Source organism: Cryptomeria japonica, chromosome 3 (assembly GCF_030272615.1).
Source record: "Cryptomeria japonica chromosome 3, Sugi_1.0, whole genome shotgun sequence".
Lineage (NCBI taxonomy): Eukaryota > Viridiplantae > Streptophyta > Pinopsida > Cupressales > Cupressaceae > Cryptomeria > Cryptomeria japonica.
In genome coordinates, this window is record NC_081407.1 from 912,107,726 (window position 1) to 912,126,170 (window position 18,445).

The 18,445-nt window shown below is 37.3% G+C and overlaps 1 protein-coding gene across 1 annotated transcript; it reads right to left on the reverse strand.

Moving 5' to 3' along the window:
* Nucleotides 1-733: 733 nt before the first annotated feature.
* Nucleotides 734-1,228, reverse strand: LOC131077976 (uncharacterized). The gene is made up of 2 exons (XM_058015626.2): nt 1,203-1,228; nt 734-1,136 (listed from the first exon to the last, which is right to left on the reverse strand). Exons 1-2 carry the CDS (start codon nt 1,226-1,228, stop codon nt 734-736), a joined length of 429 nt encoding a protein of 142 aa, XP_057871609.2.
* Nucleotides 1,229-18,445: the final 17,217 nt, after the last annotated feature.

The following is an 18,445-nucleotide window of genomic DNA, read 5'->3' on the forward strand; positions in this document are numbered from 1 at the left end:
TGCATATAATTAATTGTTTTAATTAATTATTATGTGCAAACCTAGGTTTTCCTTTTTTAGGGTTTCTTGACCTATTAAAGGTTGAGTTCTTTCTTTTCATTGTTAGAATCACATTACATATTTTTGTGAATATTGAGCTCTCTCTTTTTGAGCATATTCTCTGTGTATTTGTTTTTCTGTGATTTGCTTCATTGCTTCTCCTTCTAACAGGTTTTTCAACTTACAGAGATTATTTGGGCTCCTGTGGTGTTGTATTTTCTCAACACCTATATGGTATCAGAGCTTCAGATCTGCAGCTACCTATTCTTGTTTTGAGTTTTTTGGCTTTGGAAGCAGATCGGGGTTTCAGGAATTTTTTTATGTACCTAGGGTTTGACCTTTTTCTGAGCACTTTGGGCCTAAACAGACCTCACCATCATGCTCAGAAGGCCCAAAAACCCCTATGGTCATATAAAATTCGACCTATTTTGGTTCCTGAGCCTCTGGGTGAATTTTTTCTCAAATCTAGGTCGTACGGCCCTAGCACGCAGATCGAGAAAAAAATGATTTTTTTTTTTTTTCTTTTTTATGACATGTAGGCCGAAATTTTCCTTTCAAAAAAAATTTCTTAAAAAAAGGGGAAAAAAGGCAAATAAGGTTTTTTATAAATTTTTTTTAAAAAATAAAAAAATTTGGGGGTTCCCACAGTACGCAGGGTACCGTGGGACCCCTGCAGGTGTCAGTACGACCCCTGTCAGCCTCGGGGCCCGCGCCACCGGCTCTTTCCAGCCCCTTGCGCTCCGGCCTCCAGCCCCCCTTCACCGGCCCCAGCCCCCGCCAGCACCAGTCTCCGGTCGCCCGCTGCTGCACTTTCTGCCTCTGGTCCGGCCACCTGCTGGCCTCCCTGCAGCCTCCGGCACCGCATGTTTTCGGCCTCCTCTGATAACTCTGCCCCCACACTGCCGCCACCGTCGGAAGCTTTCGCCACCGCCGCCTGCATTCCCCGCCTGCCTGCGGCCCCAGCCCCGCTGCTCAGCCTACGACCTCCACCCTGGCCCTCGCCGCTCAGCCCGCGGCCTCCGCCCTGGCCCCCGCCGCTTAGCTCCCGATCGTCGCTCAGTCCCCGGCTTGCCGCCGCGCCGCCCGACCCCGGCCCACTCCGCCCAGCCACCGAGGACGCTCAGCCCTGCCACCGGAGCTCCACTCGACCGCCACCAGAGCACCGCTCCCTGGCCACCGGACCACCCATAGGCCACCAGACCCCCTTTTTTGGCTTTTTTAGGGGGTTTGGTCTTTTGGCCCTATCTTGGGCATACAGAGTCATTTTTTCAAAAACAAATAGACGTCGGAAAGCTGGTTCCGAGGCCGACCTCATGGTGTTGGTATTTTTTTTCAATTTTTCTGTTTGACTATGTTTTTTTTGCAGTCAAAGTGAGGTCTCTTTTTTGCACTCCGGGAGACGTAGAATGAGCATCCGACCTCCGTTTTTCGAAAACTTTATATTTTCGGAAAGATTGTGTTGTGTACTTTCCAGAAATATGAGTTTTTTTTCCAGATTCTGCTCTATGAATATTTTATTCATTTTTTTGCTTTTCAACACTCTGGTGGATATCGTGGTTGTTTCAGGTCCTGGGATCTCTTTTCTGAGTAGGGTGTCTCTATTTTGATTCACGTTTCTATTTCCAGTCTTCTTATCATTGTAGCATTGTATATATGCAAACACACTGAAATAAAGTGCCATCATGCATTGTTTACTTGGAATCTTGCATATCTTGTGTCTTGTTGTACATGCACTGTTGATCAAGTGCCATGAGGGGGTTGATGTTTGCCTGTTGTTTGCCATCTTCCTTTGTCAAGTGAGTGTTCCTTCCATGACATTCACCTCATGATGATATGTCTCAGCACCTTTGATGTTCTTGGTTCTTCGTCATGCAGTTGTTTTTGGTTGTCCTTTTCTGTGTTCCTGTCCCTCTCCCACTTCCGCAGTATGGGGAGGTTTATCCTGTTGGTTCTACTGCTTCCGTGGTTCGATTGATCAGCTCTTCAGGCTTTGGTTTCTCATGCCATCTGTATCTTCGATTTCAGTTGTTTTGCCTTGTTTGCCTCCTGATTCGAGTAGTGTCATTTGAGGGCACTCATGCAGATTACAGTTTTCTCTACCTGGTCATGTTCTAGTTCAGTGGATGTTCTTCAGATCAGCAGTTATTCTTCGACAGAGTTTGCAGATTCTTCATGCTTCAGTGGTGTTCTTTTTATCTCTTTTTGGAGTAGAGTTTTGTTCCCACGTGGTTTTCTCTATTTCTCCAGTTCATAGAGATTTCATTGTATTTGGGTACCTGATCAGGCCTTGTTGCCGAGACCCATCTTTATTGCTTTCAGTAGTTGTTCTAGGTTTTAGCTTCTCCCTAAGTCTAGCTTAAGGGGGGGTGTTAGAGTATTCGAGTATTTACTTGATTAATCAAACATTATTTGTTTAATTATTTAAGTTCCCTTTATCTCTTTTACACTTAAGCTAACTTTGGGTGCATATAATTAATTGTTTTAATTAATTATTATGTGCAAACATAAGTTTTCCTTTTTTAGGGTTTCTTGACCTATTAAAGGTTCAGTTCTTTCTTTTCATTGTTAGAATCACATTACATATTTTTGTGAATATTGAGCTCTCTCTTTTTTAGCATATTCTCTGTGTATTTGTTTTTTTGTGATTTGCTTCATTGCTTCTCCTTGTAACAGGTTTTTCAGCTTGCAGAGATTATTTGGGGTCCCGTGGTGTTGTATTTTCTCAACACCTATACATTTATGATTAATTTCATCTAATCCCCATTATACATTTTAACATAAAACATTCATACCTGACATATTAAAAGGTAACATAAGAATGGAAAAACACCACATAACACCGAAATGATCTCGGACACCCCTAGTGGGCTACATCTCTGGGTCTGCTCAACTGCAAGACCCCTTTGATACTTAATCAATAGTGAAAAATGCATAAGGTTCACATCATTTACAATCCTGCCATCAAGGCGAACATAACTAGTAATACATACAACCACATTGGTCAAATAAATACATGAATGGTCCCTGAATAGGAAAGGATCCAACTGAACATAATAAGAAGCAATAATAACAGATCAACTGGAGCATCCACGAAACTAAATCTTCGCAACCCATTATAAGCATCCCATGGTCTCACATGAAATTAGGTTCTCATGAGGGCAATAAACATCAGGACAACTCCACAACCGTGCTCCTATCAAAGGCAACACAACCACATACTAGCGAACAAAATCAACGAACTCCTAAAACCCAGGAATACACAAGGTCGAGCAAACGGAGTTCAATATGGTAGGGTCACCCACTTGGTCAAACTAAACTTCATACGAGGTGTACTGACTGACGGTACTCTAACTAGAGACTTGACTAGCCATGGTCTACCACAAACCAATATTTAACGCTCGCACAAAGGATATGATCGAATACAAACTATCACATGAAAACAGTCAAGATTTGGAATCAAAGACATAAATCGGTACCCAAACCGACAAACGACAATAACCAACAATTACAAACAAGGACTTACCATTCCCTAAGCAAATGTGAAAACATAAATTTAAACATGCACAGGCATAACCTAGAGAAGACAATCTTTTCCCACATTGGTTAAACATTACAATCGATCCAGTTTTCTAGAGGATCTAAGTTTGATTGCAGTCATCTACCTTGTCTAGGTATAAGCGTTCATGGTTTTCTAACTCCCTAAAGTTCGATTGCATCGTACAATAACATAAATACATCATCACGAGTTTTCAAACCATAAATACATTAATATAGTAAGCAGAGCACCCAGTGATATAAAATCAATTATTCTTTAATCACATAAACATATGATATTCATTTTCAAAATAAAACATCATTTTTATTTTATCTTGACACAGTTTATCTGTAATTTAAAAAAAACAAAAAAACAAAACATAAAAGTAATACATAATTCCAAAATCACTAATTATTCTATTTAACTTGCAAAACAATGACAGTTACATCCATACGACATATACAAGAAAATTTCCTCTTTTACAAAAAAATGAACCAAACAGCTTTCAATTCACAATTGACTGAAGACAGGTTCATAAGCATTATGATTTCCAAACAACTTTTTTTCAAAAAAATAAAAAAAAAATAACAGTCAAATGCCATAAATTAATCTAATTAAATATTTTGGTTTCCCAATAAACTCATATTGACTAAATTGCCTATAAATGCAAAATTAAATATAAGATCCATATAACATTATAAATTTCAAACAAATCATATCAACTTAAATTTCATTTTCTATCAGCCATATAAAAATCTCAAGCCCATATATATATATAAACACAGTCACATGGTTTCTATCATTTATAAAAAACCCAGAACTTTATTTTTACGAAATTTATACAGAAGTTAGAATGCAAAGTCACCAAGAAACCAAAAAAAAAACGTAGAAACCCAGTTTATAAATTTGGAGATATCGTTGACATTCTGAAACAACATAATAAAAACTTCTACAGGGGTTTCATTTTGGAACAAAATTTGGTAGCATAACAACATGCTAGGGAAGAATTTTTAAACCAAAATAATTCCTTCCAGCTTAAATTTAATGGAAATAAAACATGAATCAAATCAATATTCAACCAGAAAATGGAAATCATATAACAAAATCATGAAAAGTTTTCATGTCCATTTCATTTTTCCCCAAATTTAAAACAATTGGAAACTAATTAAATTTAAACCCCCAAATATGTTATATCAGTTGGATTTTTTTTAATTTTTTTTCCCATTTTTTTTTTTATTAAACAAAACAACAGATCAAATAATCCAACCTGGTTAAGCTTTGCTGGATGAAAGTTTGGGAAGAGCTACCAATTTTCCCAACTATAGAAATCCTTCAACCAAATTGGTTAAGCTAACCTGGATAAAAATTTGGAAAGAGCTACCAATTTTCCCTACTTGCATCCAAGAAATTATTTTTTTCTTCCCCCAGCCTCCCCTCCTTCCCGTGAACTCATAGGCATTAAAAAAAGAAAAATATGCAACCTAATCTTTTTTAGGTTTTCCAACCAAATATTTTCCAATAATTATGATATTTAATAAATAAAAAATTCTTTTTTCAAATTAGAAAAATCAAACGTGCTCTTCTCTCCCTCATGTAATTTCTAATTTTTTTCCCAATTAACACAACTTAACATTTTTATTTCAAAATAATATGAGGGTAATATATATATATTTTTTAATTAAAATAAAATCCCAAATTCATTTTTTTTTTTTTTAAAACTATATCCAACATATTTTAAACTCACTTTTCTAATTAAATTGATTTTCTTAGATAATTAAAATCAACCTTTCTATTTTTAAAAAGGCAAAGAGATTAAATTAATTCTATTTCAATTAAATTTAAATCTTTCCTTCCAAAAGCATAAACAAAATAAATAAATAAATTTAAAATTAACCTTTTAATCGAACTTGCTATCAACTTGAATTGAGCAATTCTAATTAACGATTAATCGCATAAAGGGAACCTATTTAATTTAGTCCCTTAATTACTAATGCGTAAACACACGATAAATCAATTTAAATATTAAGGATTAATTACTCAACTTAACCACACACAAACACGCAACCCAAGAAGGTCAAACAGACAGACGACCTGCATACCCAACCAAAGGGAATACTAACGATGACTGACGACGCTCACTTGAGTATGACTATGGTCAAACAAGGTTCTTACGACCACCTAATCCAAACTCTAAGGGCCAAAGAGATACACTCAAACCTGCGAATCCAGGTGGAGATGAACCTCGCACCCATGCGGTACTATACCTGAAATCTCTTGCAACCAAGAGTCATACACGCATACATATATACTAATGAAAGTGTTAGCCCGAGATTAATAAAACGAAATAGGAGAACTAATAAGATTATACACAAATTGATGCGAAAACCACAATAATAGGTACGCACCAAAAATCAAAACATCTGACTATAACATGATAAACTAACCCAAGTCAAATCGAGATTAGAAACTGATTAGGGCAGGGGTATTACATGCTTCCCTGAGTAACCATTACTTTTGTGATACCATTGATTGTTGTAATTATGCCTTTGATTGCATGTAGGTCCATATTGATTATCTTGTTTATTTATTGTACTATCATTATTCCATGATTTTTCCCTCTCACACTAATGTGGATGCTTATATAGTGCACCCTTTGCCATCACTAGAACCTTCTTTGGTTCTTCACCATTTTTTACCACTTGTTTAAGTGATTCCATAGTAGAGTTATTTATCCCTTCATTTTCTTCAACATCTCAATCCTCTTTGCTTTCCCTCTAATTAATTGTTATAATCAAATTCTTGAGCTTTCTCTTCCTTGACTTGCGGACTTCTTTATGTATAATATCTTGTAATGAAATTTTTTTTCTTCTATTCCAAAGCTTCATGAACTTCTTTTGCACATTGATATTTATTACTCCCAAGGATTCTAACCAAGGAGAACCAAGATCAATATCCATTCCATCCATATCCAAAGAATGAAAATTCGAATGTAAAACATATTTATCTATAGAGAGTTTTTAGATTTCATAAATTTGAATATCTATACCTAATATCTTACTGTAATTGATGTTCTTTGCTTGTACATGTATCTTCTTTGTTAATTCTCTGTTGATGAAGTTATACTTGTTGCTAGGGTTTATGGAGACAATAACCTTTTCCTTTTGAATGCATCCATGAAAAAGAAAGATTGGATCTTCCTTCCTTGCAACTAAAGTGCATGTACCTATATCATCTTCCCCTTCTTCTTCTAAGTCGTCTCATTCTGCATCTTTTTTTCTTCCTCGTCTTCTTTATTTTCTTCCTCTTCTTGTTCCTTTTCTTCTTTATCTTCATCCTCATTTTCTTTCTCATCTTCTTCCTCTTCTTCATTATTTGGAGCCCATATTTCCAATAAATCTTATTCTAGTTCATATAAAGAGGAAATACCTTCATTTCGTAGTCTATGTTGACCATAATCTATTTTATATTTGTGCGACCATTCTAGTGTATCTCCACTTCCATCAAAATAAGGAAAATCCATTGAAACTAGGGTTCAAGAGAAAATGCTATCAATAAATTACAATTTCATTCAATCCAATTTATCCAACTTTGAAAGTACGATTTCCAAAATGACCTCCAAATTTAAAGAAAAATGTCTTGCCTTCACAGTGCCAAGATCATGCCCTAATACCACTTGATAAGAATTTCACATCTTATAATGGAAAAATATATTACAGAAGATAGATGTCACGTGACACAACAGATGTATGTGGGCTAATATGTCCCAATATCCAATATATGTGGAATATAGTAAACCCTTAAGGTAGGGTAACATCATGCAATACTCCTTATGGAAGAAGCCACTCCATGCTATATCTCCAAGAGATCTCAAATAAAATATCATACTTCACATATGTCTCTTACAATGATAATCACCTTCCCTTATATATACCTCTTCATAATAATAATATGGAAGGGTAAATCCTAATGAAGGCTTACTCAAATCCTGATATAATTAATTACATACATTATTTACATGACCCAATATTTATACTAACATAAGAGATGTGTGCCACATGTTGACATCTTCGTCCACCTAGTTACACAACACAATGGCATGCACAATGCATTGAATAAGCTTGTGGTAATTTCACATCCACTATTATTCAAAAGGAGTATAAAATGTAGTATGTGTTCAAGTCATTTTTTGTTACTGTAATAGATTTGAAATAGACATAATAATAAAAGTTTAATTCAATTTTTGTTGAAATATATTTAAAAATTAATTTATTTGGTGATTTCTATTATACTTGAAAAGATTGTTGTTTCAAGAATGAGTTATTCATATAATTTGTGGAAATGGTATGCACAACTCATCAAATAACTTTGTAGTAGTGTCACATCCACTCCTAGCCAAAAGGAGGAATTGTTATAACTACCCCTCAATTACGAATAGTTTTTTTACAACTAGTTCTAATTTAGTCAACCAAGCATCTTTCATTTAATTAAAAAGTGTTGATTTCATAACTTTTTGAACCATAGTCGTGGTGGAAAATCTATGCCCCCACTCATATGCTTACACTAGAAAGTAATAAGCTCCCAAAGTTGGGTTATTCTTAAACCCAGGGCCTACTTATTAAGGATCATTTGTAATGTCTCTATCTATGTATGCCTTTTGGGAACCAATGACTTCCTAGTTCATTCACCAAAGATAGAGAGAATTCACTCTCCTCTTGTATGGAAGTAAAGTTGAAAGTGTGACACGGTTTTATAATTTTACTTGCAAGTGCATTCCAGACTACACCATGAGTCTCATCCTTTTCCCCAATCCATCTCCACATATGATGATTAGCAAGTAATCCATACTACTTATCATCATCACTAGCAAGGGCATAAACATAACAATATGCACAATACTTAAAGTCGTCTTATATAAGTACATTTTGATTGACTCACACATGCATAGTGATAGCAATAGAAAATCAATTTAACTAATGCATGCATCTTCTCATTACCTGGTTCACTAACACTATCCCCTTGAGTGCATCATAAAAACAGAGTGTCAATGCATCTTTTATTGTATTTTGGGTCTCGTCCTTTTCTCCAATTGCCTCAACTAACCATAATGATGGACAAGCATTCCATACTATTTGTGTCCATCTCAACAACCATATAACAATAATCACATTAAACCATCCACAAATAAACCATTAACCAAAAAGCCATAATGCCAATCACAAAGAAATCCAAGAGCCTCATAGAAAATCTACAACCATGAGCAAGGCATGATCTCTCTTGCTTAGCCAATAATGACACAAGCACCCTTAGCAAGGCAACATCATCTTGTTGGAATCATATGAATATCCAAATACTCAAGCAAGGTAAATAAATATTTCCAAATCATATAATGCCAACAAATGTGTAATTGAAATCCATAATAGAGTAAGTGAACATTCTTAGAAATCACAAGGGGGGATCGAAATGCAGCCTTTGGTACAAAAGAAATATCAAAAAAATCGACTCAGAGAGACCAAAATTATCAAATACAAAAGACAAAGCAGTTTAGCACATATGAGAAACAATACAGCACATCCAACAAATACTTTAGTGCATAAGATAGATAGAACAATGCATACGAAACATATTGTAGCGCTTTTACCAATCAAAATAGTGCATTCATTACTTAGAACGACACATTCATTACTCAGACTAGCGCTTTTGCCTGATCTAACAACGCATATACAAAATACTCTAGCGCATTGCTCAAAACAATAGTGCATTTAACATTTCAACGCATTCGAGAAAAGATCTAGCACATTCAACCCAGAAACTTAGGAAGACAAAAATAATAATTACGACAAGCCCAGAAAGATAATAGTCCATCAATCAAGGTCGAAGCCAACACAAAATACGAATAAAATATAACAAAAAGGGCAATCAAGCAATGAATCAGTATTCAACCAAGGCAATCAAAATGCAAAATCAATCATGGCAGCTCTCAGTAATAGAGTACAAGACTATACACGACGAACTCCAGCAATTAGAATTCACAAATACAATAGTTTCCGCTAGACAGTATATTAATAACAAACTATATAAATCTATTGCAATATCCATTTCCCATTCGAATTCCTCCTGCATACAATCTTTCATTGGCACAATGCAAACATTCTTTTAAATCGAAACAACAAAAGGAAGAATTCTTCAAACCTGAAACTTGAAGTTATGGCAATGAAATTCGAAGAAGCGCCAAACCAATTCCAAATCCAACAAAATCAACCAAGCTCCAAAACAATCGAAAATTTCCAATAACATAGAAAATTCTTCTTGAAGGCCAACCCAACGAATGCTCAAGAAAACAATAAATACAATTCATACAAAACTATGAAAATATGTCAGCTAATCCAAAATAATAGACAATATAATATTTTACACCTACCATTACTAAAATCAAGGTAAAAGTATTATAAAATAATATTATTTTATTTACCCAAAACACTCCACCAATCATAAAATAGAGTAGGTAAGGTAAATGATAATTTAATAACCCAAGAGAGTAAAATAAATGAGAATGGCCCAATAATTAAATAACCAAAAGGGTAATAATATAAATGCCCAATTAAATATTAAATCTATGTAAGAGTAACAACACATATTAAACATTTGATTTTATAAATAAATCTTTGTGATGTCTGTGACTCCCACAGTTCCCGCCCAGGCTTTTTCAAACTGCCCTGTGTCGGCGACTCCCGCGATTCCTGCCCAGGCTCTTCCAAACAACCCTCGCTCCCTTGTCAATGTGAATGGTGCATCTGTTGGGGTTGTCGTTGTTGTGGGTAGCGGTGGGGGTTACTTTGCGTCGTTTACCGTTGCCTCCCCTCTTCTTTTTGCGGAATGTTTTGTGCGTGATGCTCCCCCTGTGGTGGGTTGTGCTGGTTCCCCCACAGTTTGTGTCCCGGATCCGGTTTTGGACTTGGACGCCCTTGCTGCTGTTGTTGATGCTCAGGTTAATGGAGACTCTTCTCATACTGGTGGGGCTCCTGATGACCCTCCTGCAACTGCTAATGCTCTGCCCAGACCTTCTTTTGCTAGGAACCGTAGCTTTGCTCGTGTGGCCAGATCTACTGCCCATCCTTCCAAGGGGGTTCGTCCTCTTCCTTGTGCCAAGACTTCTACTATTGTGGTCTGTGGCCAGGAGGTTGTGGAGAATATAAATTTCTACCAACACAGTGCTTTGGTCTATAGATTTGTTGGGTTCTGGCCTTCCCTTCCAAACCTTCATCATTGCGTGAGTAATTCTTGGAAGCCTTTAGTTGCTTATGGCATTGAGCTTTTCCCGTGTGCTAAAGGTTTTTTCATTGCTTCTTTTACCTCTACTCTTGACTGTGATTTGGTTATGGGAAAGTTGTGGTCTTGGGGGGATCACTCTCTCTCCATTAAGCCCTGGTCTCCTTCCTTCAACCCCTTTACTGAATCTCTATCTATTCGACCGGCTTGGGTTCGCCTCCCCAATCTCCCCCTCCATTTATGGGAGCCTTCTTGCTTTGAAGCTATCGGTAACTCCATTGGCAATTTCCTGAAGGTTGATGATGCCACGACCTCCATGGGTCACTCTACCTTTGCTCGCCTTTTTGATTGATATTGACATATCTCTAGCCCTCCCCAAGGATGTGGTGCTTATGGTTGAGGATAAGTCTTGGGCTCAACCGCTGGATTATGAGGGTCTCCCCTTTCGCTGTCGACAATGCTTCTCAGCGGGACACTTAGCTTCAGTCTGCTCTCTCTCCCACCGCAGAGGCACTGCTACTTGGTGGAAGGACGCTACTGAAGATCACTTGACAATTAATGCTTCTAACTCTGTCTCGGTTGAATCCTCTTGAGATGAGGTGCCCCTTACTGTTGATGATGCCTTTGTTGAGGTTACTACTGTCATAGACTCTTCCGTCCCCTTGGCTCCTACATTTGTTGCTCCTGATCCTCAGCTTCACTCTTCTCCTAGCAATTTTGTTCTTCTTCAGCAGCAGTCTGTTGTGTTTCTGCAACATCAGGTTGCTGGTGTATTGTTGTAGCAGTCTGGCGGGGTATCTACGAGGTCTCCCCCGCCTAATTTGTCTTTAAATATTCCTAATGATAGTGTTGCCTGGACGGTTGTTTGTCGCAGGCGGAAAGGAAAATCTACCCCACTTCCTCAGCCCCCCCTTCGTCAAGGTGTGGATTCTCCCCACTCTTGAGTTGGGTTGGTTTGTTGATGGTTTGATAGTGGGTTTGTTTGCCCTGTCTAACCTTGTTTGTTTGGGGTTTTCACCCTTGCTTGGTCCGTTTATTTCAATTAGCCGTTTTGCTTTGTAAAGGGTCGGCGCCTGTGTTATCGCTGCTTTATTTATCAAAAACAACACATATCAAATAAGGATATTAATAATATTTCCATATCCCATTGAATCTTTCAAGTCAATGTATCCTGACATTTATCACCTTCATGCTAATGGTGAAAGTTTTCCCAACTTAATAGAGGATAGGTACTAGCATCTATCAACTACATGATAATGATGAAATCTAGCTAAGCCCTATCATACCAAGGGTAGTTGTTAGCATCCATCATCTCTATTGTATTGATGATAATTGGATAGATCTTATGATATAATAGTAATAACACTGTTCATTTGCAGCTTTAAAATCCTCTTAAGGAAATACATTTGTCTATGACACACATAAGATAGACTAGAGAACTCATGATTGATGATATCCATCATAAAGGGTGGCATTCCTCATATAAGTGATTTGACTCATATGAGCCATCATAAAATTGAATATGTGGGAGCTTTCCATAACCCACCAACATCGCAAGGAATAGATGAGAGGAGAGATAATCAAATCTAACTGAACTACAGGCATAACCCACCTTAATCAAAAAATAAGGTAAAGGTTCTATTTACTACATTTGAATCCTTTATGTCTATATCCTTGCTTTTTCCTTTATGTATATAGTGATTTATGTGGGGAAAACCCTTTCAATAGAAAAATCCCACACTCCAAGAGCCACCTAATATTTTATTAAAAAATCAACAACAAAATACAATTTATTTGTAGAGAAAGCTTCTCACTAGAGTATCACCAACCATAGATCTAGAGGTAACTCAATAGCTCTAAGACTCTTACACACAACTTCCATCTCATGCACCTAATATATAGGAGATACAATACATGAAATCGCCAAACGGTATTACAAAATTATTAGATAAAAGCACCCAAAAAAGTGACGCCCAACATACCACTAACCGAAGATGCCCTATCATGTGTCAAAAACACATGTGTAACTCCCCTTTATAGCTCATTTATGTGTCCAAAATGTTTTTATATTTCTCATTTCAAGAGACCCATCTTTCAAAGGCCACATGTTTTGATCTGAGAGTTTGATTGACAAACCGTTCGAAGCATCAAAAGACTCGTGAAGTGCTCATAAAGTTATAGCTGGTTATGACCACATTCAAGCCCAAAAACAACTCTAATGCCTTCAATTTTGACTTTGAAACTTTCAAACATGAAAGGTTTAATACCTTCAAATCCAACCATAATATGACAACACAAATTTACCAACATAATTATTTAGTCAATTTGTAGCTTTGGATAAAATTTTGAACCAATTCATGGTCAAATTTCGACCCTTTAACATAGTCAGAGACTATCAACAACACATTTACAACAACAAAAACCATACAAACCACAAACAACCCAAACCCAACCAACGAGGGGTAGGAGCACCCGAGCCTTGACAAGGAGGGGTTTGGGGAGGCGGGGAAGACTTCTCCTTCTGCCTGTGACAAACAACAGTTTAGGCAATGTTGTCATTGGGACCGTCAAGAGAGTGGTCAAGTTATGAGGTTCCCCCTTGGGTACCATCAATAGATTCAAGAGAGTGCAACTGCAAGGCAGCAACCGGTTGCTATAGAACAAAAGGGAGTTGTTGCAGAACAATAGCAGGCTACTGCAGACGAGTGTCATCAAGAGCTGAAGCAATAGGTGTAGAGCGAACCAACAAGTTGGAGGGAGTCGCCAGGAGTTGCATCCAAATCAGGGGCCACGAGAATTGAATCCTCACAGACAACAGTAGCATCAACAACAACATCATCGACGGAGAGCAGCTCATCAGCCGAGTCAATAGCATAAATAGTCAAGTGATCCAAGGTGGCATCCTTCCACCAAGTAGCCACCCCCTTGTGATGCAGGAGGGAACAGTTTGATGTCGAATGACTTGTGGCGAAACATTTTTTGCAGCGAAAGGGGAGGCCCTCAAAATCCAATGGTTGAGTCCAAGGCCTATCCCCAACCATAAGAACCACATCCCCAGGGAGGGGTGGGGAAATGTCAATGTCCACCAGAATGTGACCCATAAAAATTATGACATCATCAACCATCAAGAAACGACCAATAGAGTTGCCAATGGCCTCATAGCAAGATTGTTCCCAAAAGTGGAGAGGAAGATTTAGAAGTCTGACCCAAACTGGACACGCATTGAGCAATTCAGTAAGGGGATTGAAAGAGGTAGTCCAAGGCTTAACAGAGAGGGAGTGAACTCCCCAAGCCTAAATCTTGCCCAAAAACTAGTCACAATCATTAGAAGACATAAAAGAATCAACGAAAAAACCTTTAGCACAAGGAAAGAGTTCAATATTCTAGGCAACTAGAGGCTTCCATGAGTTACTCACCCAAGAATGAAGTTCTAGTAAAGATGGCCAAATCCCAGAGGATCTGCACACCAAGGCACAACTTTGGTCAAACTCAATGTTGTCCAAAACATCCTATCCACAAACCACCACATGAGGGGACTTGGTACAAGGAAGATGACGAACCCCTTTGGAGGGATGGGCAGCAGATCTAGCCACATGTGCAAAACTGCACTTCCCAGCAAAGAAAGGTCAAGGTAGAGCATTAGCATCCACTATAGGGTTGCTATCAACATCACCCAATTAAGAGAATTTACCAGAAACCAACATTCCAGACATTAAAGGGCATTAGTGTAGTAGGGTGAACACCTGACAAATCCCCACGGGGAACGACAGCATCACCATTCACCTTGGGAGCATCGCACCCAGACCCAGTAGCTTTGGCAAGAGGAGGGGAGACCACAGAAGGCACATCGAAAATGCCAAGTAGAGCACCCACACCCTGGAATGCACCAATAGTGCCAAAGTCCACGACAACAACTGGAGGGAACTCAAGCGTAGAAGAGTCGTTGAGGATGACAGAGGAGGATTTCAAAATCGCAGACATGGGCGAGAGCTCCAAACTGTTATTTTTTTCCTGAAAGATTATTTCTTTAATAGATAAAATCTATTATAAAGAATTATAATTAGCAACTTAGATTAATAATCTTGTGAAGGGTCTAGCCTCATTTTTTTCAGCATTAGAAATACTATCTTTAATGTGATCCAAAGAGGACAAAAGTACCTCTTCATTCGTTGCTAAGATATATGGAATTGTCAACACAAGTTGCTTCTTAGTTTTTAAATTTTTCTAATTCTCCAGTATTATGCACGATCTTCAAACGGAGTCACCAACCTCTTTTCTTGGGGCAGTACCATAAGATTTATGAACAAAGAAAGCATTGATACTTCGTTACATTCTTAGTGGAGCGTCCAAAAATTGTTTGTAAATGGTTTTGTCAGTACAAAAATCATCGAACTCATCCAATGGACAGAAACACAATATACCAACAATTAGAGAAATCAATATGATGAAATTATACCAACAAATAGACAGAGAACAAATTATACCAACTACAAAAGAAAAAATATTTCCAAAACTATGTTACAAGACGAGCAAGAATTGAGGAAATAAGCATACTAATTCAACATCAAAATAATCACTCAGGAAAGAAATGTTGGTTGACATCCGAACAAAAAATCCTTGTTTAAATTCAAAGGAGTACACAAACTCCAATTTTCCCTTCTCCTAGCAATAGGAAAGGGGTTTTTATAGTCCACGATGCCAGCCATCTATGTATGGGTCTACACATGGGTTAGAGCAGTATGGGACTACCTCTTACTCCTTGCGGGAGGTACCTAACTGCACTACAAACAAGGCATACACATACCTTACCCCCTTGTGGGATTTGAACTTGTCACCTCTCTTTCAAAAGCACAAGTTATCCACCACTACGCCAAATGAAACCCTCTTTTATAACTTTTCCCCTATCGTGCTTAATGAAAATTTGCATTATTGTTATTGTTTTATATTTTCACTTTCAAGGTGATTTTTGAAATTCCAACATGCTCAACGAGCATTCGACGATATTATCCCCACAATCAGCTCATCTTCCAAATGTGGCACTCTATTTCTTATAGGCATTTATCAAGTATCTCTCAAGCACCCTCCACATTGCTACACTTAGCACATATTGATATCATGGTATTGCAGATGGACAACTCTATATAAGACACTTTGTTTACCTATAATATTACAATAGTGATTCTATAGTTTAAGTTTCTATTATACATCTTATTTTAATACTATTTAATGAATAATTTTATTTTATTGATATCATGAGATAATTCAGCAACCCAATCACACCTGGCCTCGGTCTTACATTTTTTGTTAAGATTTGGGGTATGGAGGACACAAGCCGAGGCAAGAATACCTCAATATACAACTGGGCAGGCTAAAACAACCCAGCCACCAGGAAACCCAGCAAATGAGAATTGAAGCTTGGACCTACATGGAAAAAACCCAAAACCTCAGCACAATCATACTAACCGTTTGAGCTATGGGACTGAAACCATTAACATATAATTATATTAACAAAACAAAATAGCAAAGATGTAATGATATTGTTTCAAATCACTCCAATAGATTCCTATGACAGCATTCTCTTGTTTCGGCGTTTCACCCACTTGAACAAAGCATCCTTCTATTTTGGTGTATTCAGCTCCATATTTAACTAAGTACGATTTGTGAAATTCCCGTTCTTTTTTTCTAGATTCTCAAACAGCTTTTTAGTCCATTAGAACACGAAGATACAATAGGCCTAAACGATGCATTTTCTCTTGAAAATAGAATCACCAAAATATTCTTCTAACTTCACCTGCTTTCCATCAGACATATAATCAATTTTCTCCTCTTCACAACCAGCACATACATTCTCCACAAAAGGTGCAGAAAAAGTCACATACTGTCCATAAAGAAGAATAAAATTACCCTTCTACGTGAACAATCTGACTCATTTACTTAAAATCGATGAAAAGAAAAAAAAAAAATTTAGGCTTCGTCATTCCCCAATACTATAAATAATCCATCAACCATCAAACTAGTGCACTATTATGGTTAACCCCCTTCTCAGAAAACTTTTTGGAAACATGGTTGAACATAGAATTAGTAGTTGGACGCAAATAGAAAGAAAAAGAGCTGAAAAACAAGTTGGTTTTAAACCAAAACATTCCACTACTGACCATGATGTTACCCTTTGGTTCTTGGTTGGAAAAATATGGAATATACAAAGTGGTGAGGCTTTTTGCTGTTTTGTAGACTTTGGAAAAGCCTTTGACACGGTACCGTGTGACAAACTTTGGAATTGAATAGAGGAACTAGGATTTCCAAATGAGCTTAGAGCTGCAATGCATAGGATTTATGAGCAGGTCAAAGCTAAAATCAGAACCACAGATGGGATGTCAGAATGTTTTAGCACTGATATTGGTGTCAAACAAGGCTGTACCCTTCCCCAGCTCTGTTTGGGCTATACAATGATTAGTTTGGAGAATGGCTAAACAAAACTAGTGGATAAATATGTAATAAAGTTACTTCTATATGCAGATGATCTCATTCTGATTGCTAAAATGGCTCATGGTCTGAGGGAACACTTGGAAAGTGCTTAAACCTTTTGTCAAGAGGTTGGGATGCAAGTTAACATTAGCAAAACCAAAATGATGATGCTCTCTTTGAAAAGAAATAAAAAGACACAAAATAAGTTTATTTTCAAGGCAATTGATTAGAAGTGGTGAACGAGTACAATTATCATGGGATCGATTTTCACAACAAACTCAATTGGGAAATGTTCAAAGCAAAAAGAATTCAAAGAGGATGGAAAGCACAATATTCCCTAAAAAAAGCTGTGAGAATATTGAGTTACGGGATTGGAAAACCAAGAGAATACTTTTTGGTTTGTTGACCACCCCCGTGATCCTCTATGGGTCTGAAATTTGAGAAGGCAACATGTCAATTCAAAAATGGAGGCAAGTAAAAGAATCCAAAAGTCTCTAATCATAAGCAATCTCAAAATTAAAACCACTATTCCTTACAAGATTTTATCAGCAGAAATTGGCACCTTTTCTTTGGAAGAAGTTACCAAAAGAAGACTCAAAATATGGAAAAACACCATTGGCCTAAAGATGATTTTGGAGGGAAAGCTAGACACAAGGAAGAACACCTGGATAAAACAAAATAACAAATAGATGAAGAAATAAGACATTATTATATAAGAATGTCCAGATAGCAAAGAAGAAATAAAAAAGTTTGTGAGGGAAACATTTCAATAGCCGAATATGATCAAATTAAATGGATACAAAAGTCTATTATATCAAATAATCCAATCCCACCGAAGTCCATGAGGAAAAAATCTACATAGGAGCAAATATTAAATACAGAGCAAAAATGCTAATAGCTCCATTGAAAATTAACTCCCATCCCCTAAGGTGTGAAATAGATAGATGGATGATACCTAAAGAAGATCGGAAAAAAAGAATATGCCTATTTTGCAACATGGGAATGGTAGAGTACAGTGACATATGTACCAGTTATGAAGACAATCTAAGCACTTTGTTTGAGGAAACAAAAATGGACAAAACAGCAAACCTATTGATAAATTTCACTGTCGAAGGGCAGATCATAAAAGGAGGTTACAAA

What these genes read in the sequence shown, in the direction of transcription:
- LOC131077976 (XM_058015626.2), bottom strand. Translation starts at nt 1,228, where the DNA reads ATGGGTGGTCCGGTGGCCAGGGAGCG. An exon ending in GGTCCGGTGGCCAGGGAGCG is followed by an intron (nt 1,137 to 1,202) that starts GTGCTCTGGTGG and finishes GGCTGGGCGGAG; the next exon opens with TGGGCCGGGGTCGGGCGGCG.